The sequence below is a fragment of the Ammospiza nelsoni genome, chromosome 15 (assembly GCF_027579445.1).
Source record: "Ammospiza nelsoni isolate bAmmNel1 chromosome 15, bAmmNel1.pri, whole genome shotgun sequence".
In the NCBI taxonomy this organism is placed as follows: Eukaryota; Metazoa; Chordata; class Aves; order Passeriformes; family Passerellidae; genus Ammospiza; species Ammospiza nelsoni.
The window spans coordinates 9,634,759-9,660,941 of record NC_080647.1 but is presented as its reverse complement, the minus strand read 5'-3'; the positions used below and the strand labels follow the sequence as shown (position 1 = coordinate 9,660,941).

Sequence of the window (26,183 nt, the reverse complement as noted above, 5' to 3'; positions counted from 1 at the left end):
AGCCTTGCCGATTACTCTTTGCTAAGGTACCCGATTGTGGTGACATTGAGGCTGACCTTGGAGTCACCTCCCCCGCTGCCGCACTCTCCTTTGTCGTACCACCATTTGTTTTTCAATTTGTCCAAGAGGCCTTGCTCATTCAGTTTTAATACTGCCAGGTTAACAGCATTTCTTGAAACGATAAAACATAACTTGTAAGAAAAAATGCACAAATGCTTAGGATAATCGTAACGTATAAAAAAAGGAGCACAAGAGGACAAATTGGCTAAAATTTCACAGAACGTGGAGCTATCAAAATGTCTGTACAGCAAATACAGGGTTAAATATTGGAAGGTGGCATGGAGGATAACATTTGCTCAAAACTGAAGTGTGCGGGATGGGGAAATCGTCTTTGAGAAAAAAAGTAACAACACCACATCATGCAGTTAACATTCGTCACATATGGCAGGTTAACTTGGCTTTTACCATTTAAATTGAAAAAGCCATTGAACTGTAAAATTAAAACAGCAACAAACAATCAGAGAGGACAACACGAAGAGAACACAAAAAATGGATGCATTAAATAAATGAAACCATAATTTACCGTCTTATTTAACTCCATGGAATATTGAAGATTTTAAACTTTTAAGTTACCTCAAAATCCACAAGAAAGAAAATGACAACACAATACATCAGGGTAGGTGGAATACTATAACAACATGGATATTGTTATATTATTCCACCCACCTTAATGCTGAGCCTTTGGGGGTTGCTACACCATAGCCCTTGGAATCCAGGTTGCCTCCAACTTTCATGGTGTCGCAGGGCTTGCGCTGCTCGATGTACTCGTTCATCGTGGACTCCAGCAGGAAGGCAAACTTGCCCTTGGACTTCCTCACCCTGGCCACCCCGTCCGCCGTCGTCTTGGTGAACACCGAGGGCTCTGCCGACTTCATGTACGACCACATTTTCTCATAGACAGCTATTTTTGACCTCTGGGAGAGATGAAAGGAGGGAAATGAAGAGTCATGTTGGCAAGACTGAGCTCCTTGGGCTTAGCTGGCTTGGAGGTAAAATGACACCCTGTAGCTGATTAGGGCTAACAGATCAAAGAAGTCAAGGTAGCTTGGAGAGAGATACATTGCCCCCTAAACAAAGACCAAAAGACAAAATGTTTGGGGAGGGAGAAGCAAATCTCAGACATTTATTTACTCATTGCTGAGTAACTGGCAGCCTCAGAATGAGCAACGGTGTGTGCCTATCCCAGCCTCAGCCTGTTCTGTGCTGGGTTTACCTACCCGTGTGCTGCTCTGCTACTGAAGCAGAGGGAGGATGAGAAATCCCAGCTCATCCATCTTGGCCAACAGATGCCAAAGGAGCCTCTCCCTCTTCACACAAATCTTCAGCATTGTTTTTTTTTTACACTAATTGCAGCTAGGAAGGGCTGGCAGTTGCCTATTACAAGTTTTCAGCAAGGCAGGAGTGTGCTTTTCACAGGGCAATGGCAGGTCTCTGATATAGGAGACCATGACATTCTAGTGGCTGCCAACAGAGATGCTCAAACAAGGGATATAAACAGTAATTACAAAATGTTTTATGAATCAATAGTCAAATATTCAAAATTTGTTTTCCCATTTTCCTAAAAGACAGCAAATACAAATATTAGCAATAAGCTAAAAAAATCACTGGTTAACTGCCTGTCACCCATCTATATTTTTTCCTGATTTGCCTGTTCTGAGACTGAGCAAAACCTAACAGCCTCTAGCTCAGCATACAAGCTTTGTAAACCTTGAAATGTTGAGGAATGTGTTACTTCCCCTTCTCACTCTTCCCCACCAGTAACATTGAAGCCACCCTCAGATCTCAAAGCCACCTCCAGACTGTCAAGAATTTGTATCCTGGACTACCAGTTAAACTTTCCTGCTTGGTCAACAGAAAGCAGTAATGCAAAGCAGTAATGCAAACTGCATTTCTCCAAAGTCTAGAAATCCCAAAGATTTATATAAGGCTTTCAGTCCAAGTTGTGGGTACCCTGAATTTATGCCTCATATTCCTTGCCAGTTCCCTGTCCACAGCTTTCCCTGCAGAATAGGAATGAAGGAGGCAGTAGCTAAATCTAGTTCAAATTTAGCAACCTTGTGGTGGAAGACTGCTAATGTCCATCAGCTTGATGATCAAGACATGCTTCCTCCTCATCCAGGACAATTTAATGCATTTTGAATAATGTAATGCTTAACAACCAGCCTCCAAACACTTCACAGGGAGTAAGCCCTGCCTGCACTGCTCCTCAGATTAACTTGCTCAGCTGGTGCTGCTACAGTGGATAGAGAGGAGCATGGAGGGGAGCACTTTATTTCATCCTTCCTGATGAACTGAAAAACAACTGAAAATGCAAACCAATTAGAATCAGCCCATCTGACGACAGGAAATCAGAGAGAAAACAATCAAGAGGGGCTGGCTGGGTGGTGGCTGGGTGAAAAACAAGTCAGAGAGAGCACCTCTTAACTAAAGAGGGGCTGTACAGCTGTGTTTGCCCAGCATCAGGACAAAGAGGGATGTAACTGGGGTCTGAAATGGTCCTTACCCAGCTGAAAGAAGGAATCTGGATTTTCCTGACCTTCCCCTGCAACACTAAACACTGAATAGCCTGAGATGAGGACGGTGGCTCTGAATTTGAGAGTTGAATGTGATAGCTCAGCCCCTGCAGGGAGTGCTAAGCCTCAGCTGACTGCAGGACCATGGATCCTGCCCAAGAAGGGAATCTCACTGGGGCTCAGGGCCAGGCTCCCATGGGCTGGCAGCCAGAACATCCTGATAGCCACACCCTGATAATCACTGCCTGCTCAAGGTGCCCTCTGCGAGCACACTGACTTGGTGCTCCTGCTTTTCCAACAACCCACTTAATGGATGTGGGCATTTCCTCATCTCCTGCCCTGCTGGGAGCTGCCCAGGGCACTGCATGGCTCCCAGGAACCTGCCAGAGGGGCTGTGGGGATTCCAGGGATACCAGAAGTGGTGTCTCCCTGTGCCCTGTGGGCAGCAGAGCAGATGACAGCTCTGTACCTATGCAGGTGGCAGCGCAGGCAGTGTCCCAGGCACTGCCCCTGGCCAGCCTGCCAGCCCTTCTTGTGCAGCTCTCTTGGGCACGAAGGGAACATAAAACAGCCTGGACGGCCAACACAGAGACTGCAGGAGCAGTGGCAATCCTGGCGTGTCTTAGTTTCAAGGTTCTCTGCCTTACAACCTTCATCTTCTTTTAACATAAATAATACAAACACACCTGGCCATTTATATTTGCAAACAGGCACCCAAGGGACAAAAGGAAGGTAGAAAACCATCTTTACTCTTTATACCTCTCAGCAAGCGGATCTCGTGTGCCTTCCAAATTGGGCACGCTCTACGTATGCTTTTGCTTGTTTTCCTCTGCAGAGTGTGCCTTTAATTACCCAGATAAACCAGAATTTCTTTTCCTTTCAATCTTTTAACTCACATGTGAATACCTGTCTGTCATAAGTTCTTTCATACTCTTTCCACCTGGCCTGACTACCTGAAAGCAATGGCCAGTACATCTGTGCACTGTTAATAATCCCAGTTATCTCTGAGTGCCAACAGCATGCACAGGGCTGCACATGGTCCACAAAGCATGTTCCCTGCTCCAAGGGCAAAGGGTGAAAATCATCATTCATGCTTCAGAAAACCAAATTCTACAACTGAAAACCTGATCTCTTTTCAACTTCAACAAATAGCCTAAGCTTTATAGTCTGTTGCCTTCATTTAACTCTTCTGGATGATGTAGTTAAAAATCAGTTCCCATTTCTACATGGTCATTGTCCACCTCTTCTTTTGCCAAGTAGGATTTTCATAATATCTTGTTATCATCAAATTAACTAAATAAGAATAGCAATCTGATCTGGTAGAAGTAGACAAAAATTCAAGCTAGAAACAAACAAAGCATGTGTTGACTGGGAAAGGTTAATCTAAAATGCATCAAGCATGTATTGGTTTTGGAGCACAGTCTGGCTGAGGATCTCAGGGGTCCTGAGAGAGAGAACCAGGGATGTGATGGGCTCTGGCCATTGAGTCCTGCTTGGTTAGTGATGATTTTTGCAGCCATTCACCCAAATTCCTAATAAGTTTAATTAATTACCTATGATGAGGCTGCTTGGAGAAAGGGACAGTGACACCAGAAGAGCAGTGACACCTGCTCAGCAATGCCCAAAGGCATTTTCTGCTCCTAGAGCCGTATTTTAAACCTGCTCAATGCCATGAAACAACCAGTTGATTAAAGCTGGTCAAAGATGCAACAGGATGAAATGACAGAAAAATATTTTAGTAAATATTTTTTCCAATTGCCTCCACAAAACCCAACCACCCCAGAAGCCCCTAAAAGACTTTCAGAAAAGAAAAATGTCTTTCCTAACTATAAAGTTCCAAATTCTGTGTTGAAAGAACATTCTTACCCATCTGTCCTCCTCTGCAGACATTCACACTGCCTCTCCCAGCCCCCCTAGGAGTCTGACACCCATAAAAGGGGCCAGACAGCAGAAGCAACCACAGAGAAAGGATTTACACTCCTAAGTAAGGCAAGGTCTGACAGATCTGCACTGTTGCTAGAGTTCAGTGGCAGTAAAACATTCTCTCTGTCAATAAAGTGTTACTTTTAAAGAGATCCTTACGAAAAAAAAAAAAAACCTTAAAAGCAAAGATTTAAGCCAATTCAAAGCCCATAACTGTATTAACTCCCTATGCTCTGCAACTCCTATTTCTTTGATATTGCTCTCCACAAGTCCACCACACACATTTCCTTGGGATTTCAAGGGGATATTATTATAATTTTTTTCTTAAAAGCAACATTTTCAGTGTTTCATCTAGGCCCTGAGACACATTAAAGCGTCTTCATTATTGCAGGCTTACTGCAGATATAAATAGAACTGGCCTTTGCTTTGTCAATAATGCTGGCTTTTTTTTTTTCTTGATTTGGATATGTTTATGCAGAAATATAAGCCACAAACACCCCAGCCAAGGGTGCAGGCAGCTCCCTTCCATGTCAGCAGAGCCAGCAGCTCTCGTACCAAGGACTCACTTCACTTGGCCCGTTACTAATGAGCACCTAAATACACATTTCTTCTGGGCAGCAATGCATTCATTTGAAAAGAAGATGCCAATTCCATCAGTGCACAATTTTAACACTGTCTTTCATTCTAATTCTCCTAGTTTTGCTGTGTGGTTGACTCCAGCAGTGAAATGAAAAATCAGCCAGAGTGTGTGGTAGCATCCCAAAGCATGGCCAGTCAGGGCTGGGTGAGTGATACAGGCAAGGGAAGGAGGCACATGTGCCTCTCAGTTGTAGCTATTTCTTCAATCCAGCATCTACAAATGTAGCTCCAGCTGGGCTAGACCTGATGCCTTGGTTTCACTTTTGTACATCCTAAATCACCTAGAGATACCTAGCAGACCCCAGCACACCTTGGACAATTCCTTGACACTGGTTAAATTTAGCTCTAAATATGAAGCCTTCTCCCAACGACTGAATTCCCTTCCCCCTCTGCAGACATCTGTCTCACACTTCTGCTAAAAGTGACATTGTGTCACCTCCTCCACTACTGAGTAGGGGTGAAGTTGCTGTATTTGAAGGAAGCAAGGCTGCTCCTTTCTAGTTAAAGAATGTTAGAGAGATGCCCTTTATCTATTTTAGAACATTCAGCTCTCCCTACCACCTCCTCCACAACTTGAAGGTCTTCTTCAAAATGTCTCCTTGTGCACCCTGTTGGGATGTTTTATTAAAAATTACTAAAATGGTCCTTAATTTCTTATGACAGGGACTAGGAAGTGATTTCCCAGCAGTCAAGCTCAAATTGCTCTCCTATAGGTGAGAGCTGTTGATCATCCAGTCATAATCCGCATATAATCAAATAAATGCTATTTTAAAAATCCAGTTATATATTCTATAACTGTATAACTCTGTTTTATACTTCAAGAAATTTCAGGTAGTACTGATTTTTTTACCTCTGCCTTCAAAACTAAGAGTGATAAACAAAGTGTAGCAAAATAAAAAAGCATGTGGAGCATCCAGACTGCAGCACACACATAAAGGTAAGCAGAAACATCAATAAAGGTCCTGGAGCAGCAGACTTACCACTCCCCTCTGCTGCATGGGCCCTATGACCACATTATAGCTCCCTAACACGGGAGATTTACAGCCCTTAAGTCAGACAGATGTTGCTGATACAAAACACAACGGTCCATACTAAAATCAGTGCAGGTATTTAATGTGAATAATACATGCTGCCTTTCTACAGATCACACCTCGCTTTGTATGGAGGCACACCTCACTGGAATGAACTTGGGCAGTTAAGTGTGAACCATAGCTTCATTACCATCACTCATTGCTTGTCCTCCACGTGTGCAATTAGCTCTTCTGCAGCAGTTAATGAGTCCAGGAGCTTATGAACCATTTAAAAGCAAGCTACAAAACAGGAATGAAAAATCTGCCAAGAGACAGCCTTGGTACTGCTGCTGCTGCTGCCTGGCTTGGGCCCCACTGATATCCACAGGGTTTAGGCAGTGGCTTAACTGAACTTCTACTATGGCAAATTGCAATGGAGTGGCACCACTGTGTTTGCTGTTTGGATTTGGCTTTGGTTTGGTGCCTATCCACTCCCTCTAAGCCTCATGTTGAGTCATCCCTGGCAGAGCTGCCTCTGGGGGGAGTGAGGGACACTGGTGGGAGCCCTCAGCCTAATCTCAGCCCTGGAGCACATGGAGGCCAGCCTAATGATGATGCTACAAAAGAACACGATAAATATTATTATTAAGGTCCCTCTGCCTGAGATTTCCAAGCTCTTTACTGAGAAGGTAAAAATAGGTCTCCTGAAGGCCAGAGGGCACCATTAGTCCCCTTTCCCCAGAGAGGACATGAAAGCAGAGATGCCATTTACTGAAGGTCATAGGGCAGAGTCTAATAGATCAATGTCACAGCTTTTAGCCACAGATAACTTGTGATGCCAGCAATTTACTTACCTATATGGACAGAAAAATCAATCCCATCATTACATGAACCTCTTGCTTTTATTACATTCTCGGCAGAAGAAAGTAGGTCAGGGCATTTCTCTTCCAGCAAGGCCAAACCCCAAGTCCACCAATCTCTACCCACAGTTTATGAATTTGTGGGATGCTACAGAAAAGCGAGGTTGAAGCATCCACATATAAACGAGTCTGTATGTTTGTAGGAGCACACAAATCTTTGAGAGTGCATGCACACATGTAAAAGAAAGGGTGGCCTGGTGACTTGATAATATTTTACAGCCAAGCATATGATGGTAGACATTGTCATGTTGGTTTATTGCTCAAATGATAACTTAGGCTTTAGAAATGGCATTTTTCTTTCCCAGTTGGGGCAAACGAAGCCCAGAGAGCAGAAGGACCAGGCCTGCAAACCCCTGGGCTGCTGCTTTTCTCTAGAATCCTCTATGCCAAGATGCAGACTACTCTGCATGGGGCTGAGGGGTGGGGGGTCCAGCAGGAGGCTGGTGGAGGTGGTGATGGTGGGGAAGGACAGTCCACAGCAGTGCTGCCCACCCAAACAGATGGGGAAGCAGCCTAATAAAGCCCTTCCAGGCTTCAGCATCATTAGTTTTTCCACACCTGACACAGACAGTGGCCTGATTACTAAAGGAAGTGTCTTACAGAAATACTACAGCATTTCAGGAGGTGTGTTTTGAGACTTTTTCTCTGTATATCATGGTCCTTTTCAAAGTGTGACCTTTGGCAGCAGGGGGGTGATGTGCTGTAGCTGCTTTTTAACAGGCAGCTCTTGTGCAGCGAGCTCTGCTCGCACAGACAAGCAGAGTCACTCCGGCTGCAGCCAGACGCTGCTGACATGTCAGTAACAGTCTGAGCAGCAGAATGTAAATCAAGATTTTAAGATGCCCTTTCCTGGCACAACACTGAACTTCAGACTGTATTCATCTCCTCACTTTATTGCTGCCTTTACTCCTCCTTGTTGCAATGCTGATTGGGAATTAAAATGAAAGTCTTTTCCAGAGACAAGCTGCCTTTGTAAATCCTCTGTGACTCAGGGACAGAGCCAGTGCTCGGGCTGAGCTCGCCCTGGGGAAGCAGTGCTGGGGGTGACAGGGTGGCACACACCAGGGATCTGGACAGCTGTGCTGGGTAAGCCTGTCTGTCTGTCTGCCTGTCTGTCTGTCTGCCCGGGGAGCAGGAGCAGCACACGCTCAAGCTGGCTGGAGGGAGGCTTACGTCAGCCTTCAGGCTAAGGGGCATCTTTCCAGCTGACATATTCAGCAGAGTTGTCTTGTCTGGGCAACTGAGCAGCACAACCAGCCCTGCTCTGGATTTGGCCCGTAATAAATTAACAGAGAACGGCATTTCCAGCACATGATCTGAACACTGTCAGGTCTAATGAGTTTTCAGCTCCAGACAGAAAAGGCCAATATACAGGCAATGATGGAGAAATCCCAGTGGACTGCAAGAGGGGATGTTTCATATTCACATCATTAGAGTTTCTAAACCTTCACGTATTTCCTAATTATGCAAAAGCAACAGTAGCAGTGCTGTGAGTCATTTATCAGCACCCATGTATTTTAAATGAATCTCTAATAAGCATGTACTAATGTGACACAGCAGCATTACATAAAGTAGTAGAGACTTGAAAAACCAGGGTCCTCGCTGTCTTGGGCAATGTCATTATCATTATCATAGAGCTTCTCTCCAAAAAGTAGAGCATTCAAACAGCAAGTGATTTTCCCCCCAGGCACTCTCTGCTTCCCTCTGTGGTACAGACACAGTTACAGCGTTAACCCACTGTGAGCTGCTGTGTCTGGCTTCCCACAGGCTGCAGCCCCTCTGCGTCCAGCTTCCCATGGGCGGCAGCCCCTCTCACTACCTGGTCCCCAGAACCCACAGCTCTGCTCTTACAGAAGGTGACTGCTGGGTGGTATGGAGACAGAGGTGAGCTGGAAAGCCTCAGCCACAAACACAAGAGCTATAGACAAATGCCATCTGTTATTGAAGATAATGGGGAGATTTATTCAAATATTTGTTAATAAGTGTTGACTGAAAGCTTTGCTAAATCTTGACTTGCCTGCTGAAATTAGTAAAATGGTTCAGCCACCTTAAGCCCAGCTCCATTCAAATGCTTCCTTTCCAAGAAGTAGATGATGGATGAGCTGTTAATTTTAGTTCCTGTAAGGATACATTTCCCTCTCCAATCTACAGGCCTAAAGACATTAGATCACTTCATGGGAAACCATTTCTTTTGCAATTATGTCACATTTGATTTCCTGTTGCCTTTAAAACTGCCTGTTGGCCATGTGGCAGAAAGGAGGTTCAAGAGATAAACGAACCCCACCAGCAGACCATCCATCATCAATGCAATGGAGAGGCTCTGATCCCTCTGCACGCATACAGTCACCTTTTAATATTTGTACATGCTCCCACCTATATCAAACAGGGGAAGAGAGAAAAAATATATAGGTGAATAAAATTTTCGCACCTTCTGTGTTTAAAAACAGTTAAACTACAGTACTTTTTATGATTAACAACTGCCACATTGAATATCTCAGATCTATAAAACTCATCTTTGAAGCTACCACTTTTCTGTGATGTTCTATTCTTTAATGTTCATAAATAAAATCACACTTCAATATTTTTGTCAGGAATTTGTCATGATGACTGTGTTGTTTAGCTCAATGTCACGTGCACAGAAACCTCCAAACTGGTAATCATAGTTTTATCCTAAGGCAAAAGCAAAGTATTTGTATGACTGCAGTGCTAAAAAAAAGTCCTTCATCTTTACTAGCAAAATAAATTTTGAAATTAAAAATCAAAGAGTTTAACTACAGATGAAGCCCTTAGTGCTGCGTGCACAGAGTTCACAATGGTGTTTTTAATGGCCTCTAATGATGATCTCAATATCGTTTGATTGCACAGAATGCATAAAAATCATATGGCAGCCAGGGGTGTAGAACCCAAGGCTTCTCCTTGCCTAAACTGCTGAAATTTATTTCCCTCTCATCTTCACACAACCTTATCATCAGAGGAAAGCAATGAGCTCTTTAACTCATAACGGGTGTAACACACTGGTGCTTCTGAACACATTACAGACATAATTCCTCACTCTCTCCCGAGGCTCTGCCATGGAGCTGTGCTCCTGCTTGGATGCCTGACTGGCACTGGCCTCACCTCCACTGTCAGAGGCACCTGAATGGGGAACCCTCTCTGCATGCTGCCAGCTGGGGGGGCAAGTGGCACTTGGCTGTTTTGAGCCAGGAGGGACCCACTGGTGCCACCACAGCCTCTCCTCACACAGGCCAGCACAAGGCTCTATGGAACAGGAGGGGAGGTCTGAGTTACCCCATTTTAGCTGAAGGTTTTTCTAAATCCTTTCGATGGGTTAAAGGAATGTTTTCTTTTAATTTCAATAGTATTTGGAGTTTGCTCTTTTACTGTTCTTTCAGATAAATGTTCATTTTCTGTTTTGGTGTTAATCTGCCTGGTGTTTTTTTCTTTGCTTTCCAACAATTTTTTTTCTATATTACCTTTAGTTTTACCAGTTTGACAATTTGGTACTTAAGTTTCTTTTCAAGAGATACCTCACCAATCTCCTTCCCACTTACTGCTTTTTCTGGTAGCTGTTTGCATGCACCTCTCCTCAGTATGGACAACCAGAAATGCAAAGCCTCCTGCCAGCACAACTCATGCTTTTCTATCTGTCCCTATTGAGCATGATGAACTATTCTAATTTCAGAATAGTCTCAAAATGGGAAACATCTTAAGTGGCCATCCTTAGCATGACTTCCTGTGTCTTAAAAACTGTGGGTTTATACATATTTTGTGTATTGACAAAGTCCAGAAAAGGCTCACATCTGAATTTGGTTTGCGAAGAATCACTTTTTGAGGAAAACCAACTGTAAGAGCTGGAACAACCATCATGCCCAAAGGACCTTCGGTCTTTCTACTGAAATTCTCAACAGGTTTGGCAATTAATGACATTTCCAGGAGGAAAAATCAGGAACTGACTTCAGGACAATTCATTCCACCTGAGGCATGGGAGAGCCACTCGGTAGCTGAGTTGTTTGGTTGGGGACATCCTTAAACTTGTGCTGAGAAATATACAAAGATAAATTTCTACAATAAAGTAACATTCATTGGAGATCTTCTTCTCTCCTTAATTTTGTGAACAGTGATTAACTACATAAGTTCTTAGTGAAGTGTACTAGCAGGTCAGCTGTGTTTGTCAATGATCAAACACACACTTGGCAAGGTATTTTGCAGAAGCCCCTGAACAGAGATATCTGCTATCAATTAAAAGAGACAACCATAAATTCAAGGGCAATTTATATTTCTAAATGTCTACAAACATGTCCTGCTGAAGTTTAAATACAGCCAAGTTTAGACAAGAATCACTAATTGATTGTAAAGGTCATGCCTTTTGAATATATGCATATTGGAGGTGAAGTATTAGAGTGTGGTATTATACTTAGGCTCAGTGCTAAATTTGGATTAAATGGCATTATATTGATTTGATAAACTGCTCAGATATGCTGAAACTTTAATTGAATGTATTAGGAGATGTTAATTCTAACAGATAGACCTTTAAAAGTAGCTTAGGGATTTGAAACTTCTTTCTCATACAGGCCTTCACCAACCTTCAAGAAAGAGAAAGAGGAATTCTGGAGTCCTTAATCTGAGTCCATGTGTTAATAAATATCTCAGGAGAGGTTCTTTCTTTTCAATATGGATGAGTGCCCTTTGAAAGCCAAAAGGGAATTGATGTAATCTATTGATTGCCATTTAAATGCCTTTATAAGCTAATTAGTGCAAAATGTAAGATGTTTCTGAGCAGAAACAAGCAACAACCATGAGAATACAGGAAGGTTCCTCTGAATCTTAGATATACTGGGAGGACAAATGCCCTTATGCAGAGAATCACCAACAAGTGAGGAGTGTAAACAGTGTCTGCTGTGAAACTGTTATAAAATACCAGCTCTGGCTGGAATTGTGACAGCAGTGCTGGGACTGTGAGAGCGGTGTCACGCCAAAGCAGCCGCTGTGCAAGCCTTGGGCAGCAGTGGTGTATCCAGCTTAACCCCATAGCTGGGACAGCCTCTGCCCAGGAGGCACTGCCATGCTTAGGGAAACTGCCAACACTGGAAAATAGGTCATGAGCTGGAGTCTGCCCAGGTCTGAAGTGGCTCAAAGTCATTACCATCTGTTCATCTGAATTGAGAGGCTGGTATCAGTCCAGTTTCAGGTATTCACACTATAAAAAAAAACCTTCAAAAGTGATGCTGTCTGGAAATGGGGCTGGCAGAAGGGAGCCATGGCCTGGAGGAACTCCTTCTAGCACATGCAGACAAGATGGTGGGGATCTGAAGCTCACTTACACGTTATCCCTTTATAATGCATCAGGAGGCAGCTACTGTCAGTCTGGCACCTTCCACTGACCAACAGCAGTGATTAAGATCAGGATCTGGCTAGTATCTTTGAGGAACATTTTAGCCTTACAGCTTTAGAAAGAGATATACCATACAAGCTTCTTAATGGGATCTTGGAGAGACTGTCCTGAACCTCCTGTGTGAAGCCATGGCCCAGCTATAAAGCCATGGCTATAAAGCTATAAAAGTTACTCCTTTCTCACTGAGTAAATGATCACGAGCCACTCAGTTAACTGCTGTTTAAGCTAGGAAAATGCTGGGGGAAAATAGGTGCAGGATATTTCCCTTACACAGGGGATAAGCATCACCCTGTACTCAAGAGAACTCATGGCTTTTTCCAACTCAGAGCACTGTCACTTCCACTTTGGTAGCAGAGTGCAAAGAGATACCAAGGGAGAACAAGCACCCTAAAACACAGAGAGGTGCAGTCTGTGCTGCAGGTCCTCAGAAAGCAGGAGTCCTCTAAGTCATTTGAAGTTTCAGACACCTTTACTGTCTTATTAAGTAACTAATAAAGACTGTACAACAAACTAGTTATGTGAACACACGCATTTGTTCTAAGGCAAAGCTTTTGCCCTTTTCAAATCAACTGAAGAAGACTCTAATTACAACACTTTCATGGATGCATCACTCTATTCAAATTAATTACTCTATAAAAGTTAATACAACTGAAATTATGTTGTGTGCCTTGAGAATGCCAAAGAGAGAGAAGCACCCTTAGGGCTCATTCTTCTTCCCACTTGGCCCATTCAGCCTTGCTCCACACTGCTGGGGCTCTGCTCTTGTCCATCCCATCCAACTCCTGTCCTGGCCTGATGGAGCTGGCAGCTCCTGACAGATCCGCTCATTTACAACCCTGCTTTTCCCAGCACCAGCAGAAAGACACAGTTCATCTCAAGATTATTAGCAGCACAACAAAGCATTCCTACATTTACCAGACTTTGTATCCTTTCACATGAAACACTCATTCCTTTGATCTCTCTGTGAGAAGGAGTTTGCTTGCTGTGTCAAACTATTAAGGAAATGAAGGAACATCCCCATACAATTCCACTTTCTATATGAACTGTAACAAGATAGTCAAAAGAAGGCATTTTTCCCCCTAAGATCAGTATAGTGACTAGAAACAGCACCAATATTTCTGAACAAGTTGTGCTACCTCTTTTGACAGGTTCACTCAACTTGTTGTTGTAGGCATAATAGTGCCTTGGGTTGATAATTAAGCAGAACAAAAATTTTTATACACTGATGTCACCCTTACAAGGTCAGTGTTTATCTCACAGGATTTTAACACAAACAGAAGCTGCTGTAATGTACCTGCTACCACAGTTAATTAAGAACCACTGAGTATCTCTTTTAATATAAAGACATTACAGGCAGAGTGCAAAAGCTTCATAAAATACCTATGCATTCCCTTTCAGGTTTACATCAGATGTCTGTGTCATGCATTGAAATTTTAAGTAAATTCAAGGAGCCCTGAGTATTTCTACAAGGAGCCCTCAGTATTTCATCAGCCTACAGCAGCAAGGGTTTTTTTGTCTCCCTCCTCCCTCTGCTTGCACCTGGCCAGTATGCATGACAGGCAGTAATTAGTCCTGCAGCACTGACCACTCTTCTATACAAAAAAAATGTTGGTTTGAATGGCATCTGATTGGCACTGCTGAGAGAGAACCAAGAGCTCCCTGAAAGGCCTGAGCATTCCAGTTCACCCTTGGAAAGAAATAAGAGCTTTTCAGGATGACGTTTTCAGAGACATAAAAGTGGACTGAGATCATATTTAGAGTTCCTAATGCCTCTCACCAAACTGTCTGCAGTTCAGCCTGTGGCTTGGCAAGAGGAGAAGGAAGGATGATCCTAAATAAAAGTGTGCACCTGCCCCCACCCCCAAATGTTGCAAACCCCGCATCTCCCTAACCAAGGTGAAAAACAACCAGAGTTCTGGGGAACAAAATTTTTACCCGAGTGTCACATACAGCCACAGCCAGATGCTGGTGAGCACTAGAGACACAACAATGGCAGCAATCAATGCTCCACCAGGAATGAGCAGCACAGAGGCCTCCCATCCCCCTCCATTCTGGCAAGGGAGCAGCGCCGTGGGATGGCATTACTGGCTGCCAGCTGGGCACGCACAGCAAGTAGGTCAAGAGCATCACGCCTTGCAAGAGTCTTCTCTGCTAAATATTGTGCCAATCACTGCATTATTGCCCACCAGACCAAGGCTCTGAAACTGGTGTTACAAAACTCTTCCCATGACAGCAGAGGTCAGGTTTTCCACCTTGAGATGTTTCAGGTTAAGCAAAACCACCCATTTTTGATAAAATGCCTTTTGATATTAAAATCTGCACTCAGGCCTGTCCTGATTGCACAAAGCATAGGATGGCTATTACAGCTGCATAAAATCAAACAACAGAAACACATAAACAAGGCACTTAAAGGAGATTTAACAGACTTACTCTAAAGAATTCTTTGGTTGAACCTGAATCCAAAGTGCCATAGGCTATTTCAGTTTGTTTAGCCAGGTCCTCTGCACTCTCTATGGGTGAAACCATCCTTTCCACCGTAAGGAAGGCAGCGAGATTAGCAGTGTAGGAAGAGATAATGATGAGAGTGAAGAACCACCAGACTCCTCCGACAATTCGCCCTGAGAGAGATCTATGGAAAAACACACATCATTAAATTGCTTTGAAGACAATCCTTTATTTTTTTTCTTTCTTCACTGAGGAGAAATTCACATGCACAACCCTTTTGTCCAGATCTTCCAGGTATCTGTGAACAGGTGGAGTGTGAGCCAGCTCCTGATAACCTCCTCAGGAGTGAAAACCTGGCCTTACCAGGTCTTACCTGGTCTTACCTAGTGCAACTCTTTTTGCATTCTTTCAATGAAAACAAGAACAGTAAATTAAGAGATAATTAATTTGAGGAGAGAAACAAGGTCTCCTGACTTCCAAAAATCCTTTGTTGGAGAAGGCTTTTCCCAGGAGATTTTTGTTGTCTCTGTGTGCCCAACCTTTCCCTGTACTGGACATATTGGGATATGCCAGCATTATGTCCCTTTGCCCAGCTTAAAGGACATAAATGCACTTTTTACTGCATCCACTCCCAAAATGTAACATACAGTAAACTGCAAAAAGGAATCTGAGTAAACATGGAAAAGAATGTACCAAAAGTGATCCAGTATCCTTCTCTCATCACATCCTAGCAGGAATTACAAACTGAATCTGCATATGGAAGTGGGAAGAGAGGCTGGTTTGGTTTATGTTTTATGTTAATTAAAATATGCATGTTGCACTGTTCCAAGTCAAGCATATCCCTGCTTTATAAGCACCAGAGCAACAGAGAAGGAAACAGAAAAAACCCATGTTTAGATTTTAATTGCAGTCTTTGGTTTTTGTTTTTTTAAAGGGATTCCATAAGGACTTAAGAAAAAGCCCATTTGCAAGCACGTAATGACAAAATGCCCAATGGTCAGAAGGTCTGGATCTTGTCAGCAAGAGCTCTGAATGCTTTACAGCAACTGAACATCAGCCTCAAAGTATTTGATCTGGGCTGAAGGATGGCAGTGACACATCACTGAGCTGGGTGGGGAATTTCATTGCCATGTACATTGCTTGTTCTTCAAATACAGCATGTTGACCAAGAATCATTTCAACTGCTGAGACAAAGATATTTCATGTTTTCCCTTAGCTCTACTGATACCAATGGAGGAAGAATCAATGTCAGACACATCTGTGGAAGCTGGGTGCTGTAGTCCTCAGTTTGTGCAAAGAAAAGAAACAGAAAACTCTTACCTGTTTATTTGTTTCCTTCAAGCCCCTCAGTGCCATCCCCAGACAGTGGGTACAAGTTGTCCTACCAACAGATGGAGATAAGCAAAAACCAAAAGTCTCATGATGTGCCCCCACCAACCTACACAGGGGGGTTTGCTGGTAAACTGCCCAGTCTTGGCCAGAGCCTGAGACTGCCTGAGCCATTTAAAAAAATGCCATTAAATTATTCAGAAAAAAAAAAAAGAAGAAATTAAAAAATGTATCCATCCAACATTAAAGATCATAACAAAGAAAAAAATCAACAACACAATAAAAACAGAGAGCTCAATCTGGAATATGTGAGAGGAATGTGGGGAAAGGTGAAGCACCACTGTTCTCCACTCTCTTCTGCCCAAGGAGCAGCAGCTCTTACTGAGAGGGCAGATGAAGGCTGGTTCCTCAGAGTTCCTCAGGCACACATCCACCAGATCACCCACAAGTGGAGGAGGCCTTCTTGCCTGTCTTGATGGCCTGCCAAGAGGGTAAGAGGCTTCCAAGTTTCAGCTTGGGCTGTGGAGCCATTGTGCTCACTAACACAAGGCTACTGAGCTGCTGCTAAGGGAATTTGCAGCAATATAAATACAGAATAATGCCTTCCGTCAAGGAATCTATCTACCTTACTCTACTTTCTCTGTAGGTCTCATGTGAGTGAGGTTTCAGGGAAGGCTGCAGGCCTTTTTGGGCAGCTTCCTTAACAGGTAGGGTTTTGGCTTTAGCTATTTGGTAAAGCTTGATACCCTCTTACTTGGGCTGACACAATTTTCTCCAACTACAAATCAGCCTGCTGAACTTGTCACATAAGGCTTCCTTTGGAGCCAGCAGAGAAAGAGAGAAGAGCCTGACACCCTCAGAAAGAGATTTATCTCACTTGCTGTAGTGTGGGATAAATCTAAAATTGTCCATCTGTCTCATAACTTCGGAGGGAACAAAAATGCCTCACTAAAAACCACAGTCTATTGCTTTCAGATGGCTGTGTCAGGTGAAATTCATCCTCCTTTAGCTCCTTTCTTCACTACACACTTTCCATCTTCAGAGAAGACCTGGAGTTGAACTTCTCCTCCCTGCAGTGATGTGGACAATTTCAGAGACAGATGGAGGAGGGGTTTGGCTAGCAGGTCCAGCAGATGAAACATCTACTTCCCTACTGCAGGACAAGCTCTGTCTGCAGTTTCCAGATTCCCATGGCCCTCTTGCTTTAAGGTAGATCTTGAAATAAGGAGAAGAAAAAAAACTTATCAGGGTGTTCTGATAAATGCAGTGGAAGCATTGGGAATAAAGTAGTATGTGTTCATTTTCCCTACAGTTTCCCATAGGAAATCTCTTAGTTGCATTGGTAGCTGCCCCTTCTGTTGGTAGGACAGATGGGTTGCTAGGATGGAGATGTGCAGAAGATAAGTGTTTTCCAAACCAGTGAAACCTCAAGCTCCCATTGCTGCAACAATAAAAGGTTTGTGCCAGGCTGCATGTTCAGACAGCATCCTACACACTGAGCACTGAGAAAGGTAAAAATACCTCATCCCAGAGGTCTGGCAACCTGCATGAACCAGGTCAGACAGATACAGCACAAAGACCACCTGAGAGGGAGAAGGAGATGGGAACGGGGGCATCCCTTGACAAAAAAGGCCTTTTTAGATCCTATGTGCAAGAGAGAAGTCTTGCTAGATGGGGACCAGGGCTGTTCTCAGAAGAACTGAGGTCACTTCAAAGAAAACTGGATGTCACTAGAGTTGTTTCTCCCAGAGTCTTCCAAGGAGCACAGAAAGAAGGATTTAACAGCAGCTACTACGGAGCAGTGCGGGCTGACATAGCTGTCACTTGGTGTCACGGGAAGAGGCAAAAGAAAAATCACATAAACCACAAAGTTGACACTGAAGGAAAGACAGACAGAGAAATGAAGAACAAGAACATGGACAAGCATGGCCTGGCAGCCTCCTTGACCAAAGAACCCCAGTTTCCCCCATCCATCTGCTCAAACGAAGACTCCTTATACCCACTGCAGGGGCTGGTGTAGAGGGAGAAAAAGGATTAGTACAGGTACACTGGGCGGTAATCAGAGAGTGCTGTTTGGTTTATGCTGTGAACCACAGAAATGTTTTTCTATTACTCAGATAATAATCATAGAAAACCCAGTCAAGCTTTTAATACCAGCACCACTGTTTCTAATGCAAGCCATACCTGTACAATGTATAATAATGTAATTAAAAACAATCAATTAATGCTTTAGCTTAATATAGTCTTCCAAATCACCTCAAATTGTATGGCATTATTTTAAAGTGAATTAGAGTGCTAACAAATGAGAAGAGCAACACAGATCTGGAACAACAGGATTATAACTCAATTGTCAAAACAAAGTCAGATGGTGATTTCAAAAGCAAGTAAATAGGAAGAGCGCATACCTTGAGAGGAAATTTAAAAGGAAGCATGGAGTCAAATGAGAGCAAATTAGTAACAAGAGAAAAACCAAAATAAACATTAAAATTCACATTCAGTTTCCAGGAGAACAATACATATAATACATTCAAACAAAACTTCATTTATGAAAATAGCTTGCATTTTGTTTCTGCTCAAGGCCATAAAAGATATCTGATTTCCTAAATTACAGATACAAAACAAGCTTCTCACGCTACTCCATTTTTAATTGGGCTCTTTGGATCAATATAAGACGGTTGTTATGCTGACAAATAACCCTGAACACCTGTCCTAGTGTGGAGCCATGGACCCCTGAGCACAGCTCAGCTGGTTCCCCAGGCTCTGGGGCCAGCCCTGTGCTCACACCCAGCCAGCCTCGGCCTCGGGGACACGAAAGGCACACACAGCATCTGAAGCACTGGCTTGAGATGCTCAGCACAGGAATGGCAATGGGAGTTCCAGGAATGTCAGGTTACCCTCTCATTGCTACTGTGAAAATCCCACAAAGACATTCCCATGGCCTTTAATAGGAGTCTCTTGAATCTTCTGTTGTGAAAGCAGGGACCTAGAAATACACCCTCTAAATGACCAACCTCTAGATGGTTTTTGATAACCTCCCTGCCTTTTTCCATCAGCAATTAATTAATCTAGCCTCTTTGTTCTACATGAATAAAGAGCACAATGAAAATACATGCTCTCATAGAGATTTCAAAGATACTTTTGCTCAGAACAGTGTTACAAATTTGGCTGTGTTTTTTCCTGATTCCATTTGCTCTATGCATCGTACATAAAAGCAAGTTTAATACTCTACTTTTGATCCCTCAAAAGTGAATTTTCAATGCTTTAGCTCACTATGCAAAAAACACAGCAGCCTTTGATAGCAGAACAAAACTGCTGAAATAAATGTTGATTACATCAAGGGATGCACTAGCCCCCAGCCTTTGGCTGCTCTCTGATTCTGTTTAGATGACTCCTATTAAATACAGAGAGGAGAGTATAGGGATATATCCTCTGGAATATCCACACAGCATACTCACCAAGGATAGATCTAACTAGTCATTAGATGTCACAGCTGTTCCACACAAATGCAGCTGAAAGAGCCTTTATCAGCAAGTACAAAAGTGATCTCTCCAGACTGCTTGTCGGCATCTCTCTACGAGTGCTGTACGCTCTCATATAAGAAATTTATTCAGACAAAACTCACAATGGAAGAATGAAGCCCCTTTTAGTGGCAATAAAATAGTATGAAACATTCATATAGTCAATGTACTGTGTATGGTGTAACCTTACAAAGATACAGATTAAGAATGGAATACTTGGGAATAGTCCCACAGAAAAGAAATTTGACATTTTAATCAACCTAAATCAACGTATCAGTCAAAGGAACAGTGTTTCTGAATTTAAACCAAAGTATTAAATTTCCCTTTTTTTTCCTATAACAATGCATATAACTGCCTGGAATGTTATTATGGAAGATAACAAAATAAGTGGACAACATCTTCAAATGAGGGCTATATATTAATACTGAGCTAATAGCTTCTGATGGACAGATAAAATAAACAGATATACTGCTGTCTCTCTTCTTTTTTTCTGTAGGTATTTCCAAGGCACTTATTGTGGTTGTATTGAAAAAATCCAGTGTGTTCCACTTGTTATATAAGGTAAATGGCTGACCATGCCAAAGAGTCACATGAGAGCTTCCCAGAAATCCTGTGCACTTTTATTTAACTGTCAATAACCAGCCCTAGCAGAAATGCCTGCAGCTTTCCATGTGATGTCCCAGTGCTTATTTCCCGGTCCTTTATATTGGCACACACATGGTCAACAGCAATTTAAATGTGATCACCGCTCATCCCCCTTAACAGCAAGCACTGGGGCAGAGTGTCAGGGCAGGTCTGAGGCAAAGGCAGAAACAGGGAGTGCAAACAGGGGGAGGAGGAGGCCAACAGCTGTCAGTGCACAGGGAACAGCACACCCAGACACCAGGAACTGGGGACACTAACAAACACAAATTTATAGGATGATTATTGCACTCTAACTGACAAAATCACGATCCTTCCCAAGAAAATTCATAGAAATTTTGTCACTTGTTTCAGTGAGGTAACTCAAGACTCCTAATGCTATATGGACCAGGAAAACCCGGCACCTTTTCAATTATTCAGGTATTGAAAAAGACAGCCTGGAGATCAACAAGGTGCATTTTGAATGTCAGTACTTAGGGAAAAGATCTCTCTCTTCCTCTAAATAGAAATTTTGTTAAATGGAAAAGTGCATTCTGTTTGTCTCAGCAAGTGTTCTTAATAAATAAAATAGCTGGAAACTGGTTATTAAATTATTGTCATACAAAAAAGAATTATTGCTCCATCACTAAGAAACTAGATAATTTTACTGCTTATAACAAGCATATCACCAAAGTATTTTACCAGTGTAAATGCAGAAACATGATAAATGTTATTTAAAAAAAAAATCTGTGGTATGCATTGTTTAATTAGAGGGAGCTTCACTATTTTAATCTGGTTTTTAAAATACTTCTATAAAAAGAAATATAATTCTACAATAGTTAATAGCAGTGCTCTCTGTTAAAATTGGTACTAATGTAAATCATACTTTACTACAGCCTTATCCAGAAAGAACATCTTCACGAATAAGAAAAATCTTTATGGAAACTGGCAGTGCTTATTAGACATTATTGACTTTGAACAGAGGAACAGCAGATTAGGCTGGACTGAAATAACAATACACACAGAGGACAGTAGCAGAGTACATCTGGAGACATGAATATGTGCAAAATGGTGGCAAACAGAAGGATGAAAGGATGGTTCAAGCAGAAGAAAACTGGAGAAATTAGGCTCAAAAGAATGTAAAAAGACTAGCAGGAGCCTTGATGGGAGTGGAGATGCTTTAAAGTGCTGTTGCATGTGACTTTTTAAAATAAATCTTATTTTGCAAAGCAGAATGTGTTATATGCACCAAGGAGATGACCGTAAAATGAGATATGCAGCAAAAACACGGTAGCCCTCCAAGCATTGCTGAAAACAGAAAACCCTATGCATTTTACAGCCTCAACATGGTGAATATAAGTTTGGCAGAAATGCATAAATGGCATTATAAGCAATGCTACTTACTCTGGAGGTAAATGTTAGCAAGCATGGTGGCTTGATGAGGATGCTGAATATTGAATGGAAATGCCAAAATAAAATATTTGGAATTAAAAAGAAATTTGAGAAAGTAACATATATGCACCATGGAATTAAAAAGAAATTTGAGAAAGTAACATATATGCACCATGGTATCAGAAAATGACCATAAAATGCAAAAAGGTGATGGAGTGACATGGAACAAACCTTGGAGAAATATCGCATCCTTGCTGCATAAAGGCACCCAGGGAAAACCAAAGGCTGTTAAATATTCCAAACTCATTTGGAGGGTCAGGAGGATTCTGAGGGTCACGTGGTTCTTCAGTGTTGTCTTCCAAGTGCCACTCATAAGGGCTGAATCTGCTGACTAGGAAAAGAACTACGCTGACTCCAATGTAAGCAAAGACTATACACATCCAAATTTCATAAGCCAAAGGATCCAGGAAAGAGAACACGCCTGGTTTAGATTTCTGAGGCTTCTTGATCATGATGGAGATGCCCAAGCTCATAAAGGGTTTGGAAAAGTCTATGACTTCTTCTCGTACCAATGTTATGGTGAGGGGGGCAACAGCTATATCTGCTCTCTGAAAAGGGAAAACAAACCCAAGTTAGTTACAAGTAAGACACAACAGAATCACAATCTAGAGTATCAGGCTAATGAATAAGATGATAAATTACAAGAGTGAGTGGAAATAAATTTTTTGCAGGCTATTTTGCAGTCACTGAATTTAAGGACTACATGATATTAACAGAAAATTATTAACAAGTAAAATTACAATCAAATCTGTGCAAGGGGCTCATGACAGTAGCAGATATTTCTATTAAGTTAAAATGGATGAATAAACACTACACAAATTGGACAGTGAGATGGCAACCAACACAATGTCATTTTCTAGTAATGGTCTGTAACCACCTATTTGTCTTGAAGACTTTGGACAAATTCTGTGTTTGCTATGTTTTAATTTTCTCTTTTCCATTCTTTCAGCAAGTTCTCTTGCCTTACTGATTAGTTCAAGATCTTTAAAATGAACCCATGAGAAGTAACCCATCACTGAATTTCAGCTGCACTTGGGTGCTGCTACTTGTATGCTCCTTTAAAACTCCACTGCAGTAAGGGACAGAAGGGGGACAAGAATCAGACACACCCTTTCTGTGATCACTGAAGAACACTTAACACAGATTTCTGAATCCCTGAGGAGTAAATAGCCAGGATAATATGAGGAGAATGCTGTGTCATGTCTGCCCTCCTGCAGAGACCTCGGCTCTACAGGCCTGTAACAGACTGTGCTCTGGGGCTGTGACACCTGGAGGCACAATGGCATCTATTGCATCATTCACCATTCACCTGTGTGCTGGGGAGCCAAAACCCTTCCCTTCAATCTATGCATGCTTGCTGGATTCCATGAGTTGGCAGGCATGTAAAAACAAATTACTTAGCTTCCTGATAAAAAATAACATTCCAGAATAGATTTTCAACATATTTAACTGTACCTGTATTTCTATGCTATAAAGATTCAAGTCATACTACTTAGATACCCTGGTCTTGATCCAGCCAAGTACTCAAGCAGGTGTATTTGTATGAGAGTGGAATGAAATGCTAAAGAAAGAGCCCTTTTCATTTGAAGAGTGTTATGAGAGTCTACATACACTATTTTAAATACGCTAAATATTCATGTTATTGATATTTTTAAAGACGGTCTTTCATTGGTAATTAAGAATTTCAGAAAGGAAAAATGGTTCTTAGGGAAACCTTGACTTATGAGTACCTAAACCACTGTGCACCTTTTAAAGAGATTTTTTTTCCCCACCAGTAAACAGGCATCTCTTTCAAGTGGAAAAATAAAGCCTGATTAAGTGGAAGTTTGAATAAAAGTTAATGGGAAATGTTAATACGACACGATTAAGATCTGTGCCATAAAATAATTGAATATGCCTTTATGTAAATCTGATGGTGATGTACATGACTGTCTTTAATATCTGGTCTGTTCCTCCTCCTAGCTATTGGTTTGGGTTTTACATTTGATAAGCAGAAATGGCAAAGGCTTCTCATACAGCTGATCAGAGCACCAATGGGCTTGGTGCTCAGCAGCACCGTGCAGCCATCCTGGAGCACTGCTCAGGACCAAGGCCAGTGACAGCCTTGGCAGATGAGGGCTGGCCCTCCCCACAGCTGCCTCTCTCTGCACGGCACCCACTTCCACACACAACCTCAAGGTCTGCTTCAGCCACCCATGAATATCTCTCGACAGCTCCTACCAGTCTGTGCAGCTACAAGGTACATGCACAAGTTCAGTGCTTGGAATAATCTGATAAAACCATGCCTGTGCACGTAAGGAAGCCACTTGGAAACCATGGCCCTGGGTGCCCCCTCTGACAGCCCTGCTCAGTCCCTTTTGACAGTCATGTGTACTGGGACACTGCCTTTCCCCTCGAGTAGCCTTTTCCTCAAGGAGAAAACCTCAGCTGATTTGTGGTCACTTACTGCAAAAATCTATCTGAACGTGGCTTGAATATAAAAACTGAAAATGCCTTTGGATGCCTGGATGTTTCCTGGCTTTGCAGATGAATGTGTTCATCACCTAAGTAATGGAGAGGCTGGAGGGGAGGGTATGGGTAGAGTGAGGTAACATCTTTGCAAGATGTTGGAACTTGTTCATTGAGGAATTCCCTCAAAACATATATTTCTCTCATAGCTGATGCTTGTTGAGCTCCTGTTAAATACCAGATGTCTGCAGTCAGGGTGAGATTCATACAGAATATAATTTTTAAATATAGTCAGAGTCCACAGCCAGCTGGAAGACTAAGCACTTTGACCATGCCACTGTACTTCCTGTTGAACTAATGAGGTAATTACAAATTAATCCTTATTAGAGCAAGCTTAATGGATCAGGACTCCTGTGGAGACTTAGCAGTGGCTCCATGTGAAGTGAAGCTTGGGTGGGAGGCAGGTGCCTTCCTCCCAGGCACTTCTGCACATGGACTGCCAGCCTTGGAACACCCCATCAAGGGAGGGAAAGGTGCTTCAGCTGCAAGAGCATTTAGTTGCTGGAGCATTTTTGTGGACTTGGAGAATTTTAATTCTCTCAAAGTAATATGTTAATTGCTAAAGTAGACATGGTGGAAATCTTCCTAAGTGCTGATGCAGCATGCAATAAGGTCTGTATCTCCTTCATGCCCAGCTGAGTTCATGCAGGATGTTCCTGTGGGGGGATGAAGCTGATGCTGAAGCACTGACAAATCACTTGTTAAAGCCTTGATTGTTACCATGTTCATACCATACAGGGTAGATTTCTTTGTAAATAGTTTCAAACTGCCTTATAATATTAAATGGGATACAAATACTAATTTTCTGATACATCTCAGTCTTCCTGCTTTCCTACCATCCCTACCAAAGGCATTCACTGTATTGGAAAGACCAAAACCCACCCTCATCCTTTCTGTTTCTGCAGAGGGAACAAACATGGCCACACAGGGTCTTGGGAAACCAGGGCACTCTCAAGCAGACTAGCTACAATCCAACACCCAAACCTGGCTGCTCACCACTTCCCTGAATATTTGCTGCACTAGGGAGGTTAAAAACCAGTTCTCTCTTTGCTTATTTATTCAGAGATACAGTATTTGAAATGGAGAGCTTATGGAGAGCTCTAAGCACCCTAAAGGATCATTAATAACTGCAGCACTGTTGAGAATTTCCCTCCCTGTTATGGCTGCAGATAAGCAGAACCCATACAAATTGAGCTCGATTAAAAAGAACACAACCACAAACATGCCCTTCTTCGTACAGAACTGGAGAGGGGTTTAAGAACCTCAACAACTGAGCTTTGCTAATCACTCATGACTAATGGTGTTTCAAACATCATCTTCACTGCATTTGAGCCGGGCAAGAAATGTCATGGATTCCTCTGAGGCTTGTTCTGTCTTTGCCTACTAGTGTGGGAGGGATGGATTTAGAGAGGACAGGCAGCACAGAGGCGCTGCCCACTCTGCTCAAAGATGACCCCAGGGAGCTGCAAACCTCCAGACTCTTGTGGGGAGGGAGAAAAAAAATAGCAAATGGAAATATCCTTCTACATGGAGAATGAGAAATGATAAGATGTTCCACCTCTGTAATCCAAAAGGAGGAATGGGATTTTTCTGCTTACAGACCTACTGATGACTCTCCCAAAGCCAAAGCTGTGCACTAGAATGAGATCTGGGCTGTGCTCCTGCTTGCAGAACTGAACACCTCCTTTGCTCAAGGGTCACTTTTCAAGAGGTGGGTCTGGACTGCAGTCACCTTATGTGACAGGAAGCCACGCAGAATCCCAGCTGTGTGCAGACTGTAGCAGAGGGACACTGACAGACGTCCATTGGCAGCCAAACCTCTGGGCACTCCAAAAGTGCTGGATGTAGGTACA

The 26,183-nt window shown here is 42.6% G+C and overlaps 1 protein-coding gene across 4 annotated transcripts in view; it reads right to left on the bottom strand.

Annotated features, from left to right (window-relative positions):
* GRIA3 (glutamate ionotropic receptor AMPA type subunit 3) overlaps nt 1–26,183 on the bottom strand; it is a 141,620-nt gene that overhangs the window by 20,091 nt on the left and 95,346 nt on the right. For 3 of the 4 annotated variants that reach the window (XR_009419473.1, XM_059482699.1, XM_059482701.1), the window contains exons 11-14: nt 21,994–22,370; nt 14,888–15,086; nt 727–974; nt 57–171 (exon numbers count right to left, since the gene is read on the bottom strand). Coding sequence is in view for 3 of the 4 variants with exons in the window: in XM_059482699.1 (XP_059338682.1) it covers nt 57–171; nt 727–974; nt 14,888–15,086; nt 21,994–22,370 (939 nt within the window). In the remaining variant the exon portion in view is untranslated. The remainder of the gene's footprint in view (nt 1–56; nt 172–726; nt 975–14,887; nt 15,087–21,993; nt 22,371–26,183) is intronic. The other variant, XM_059482700.1, reaches the window with a different exon arrangement.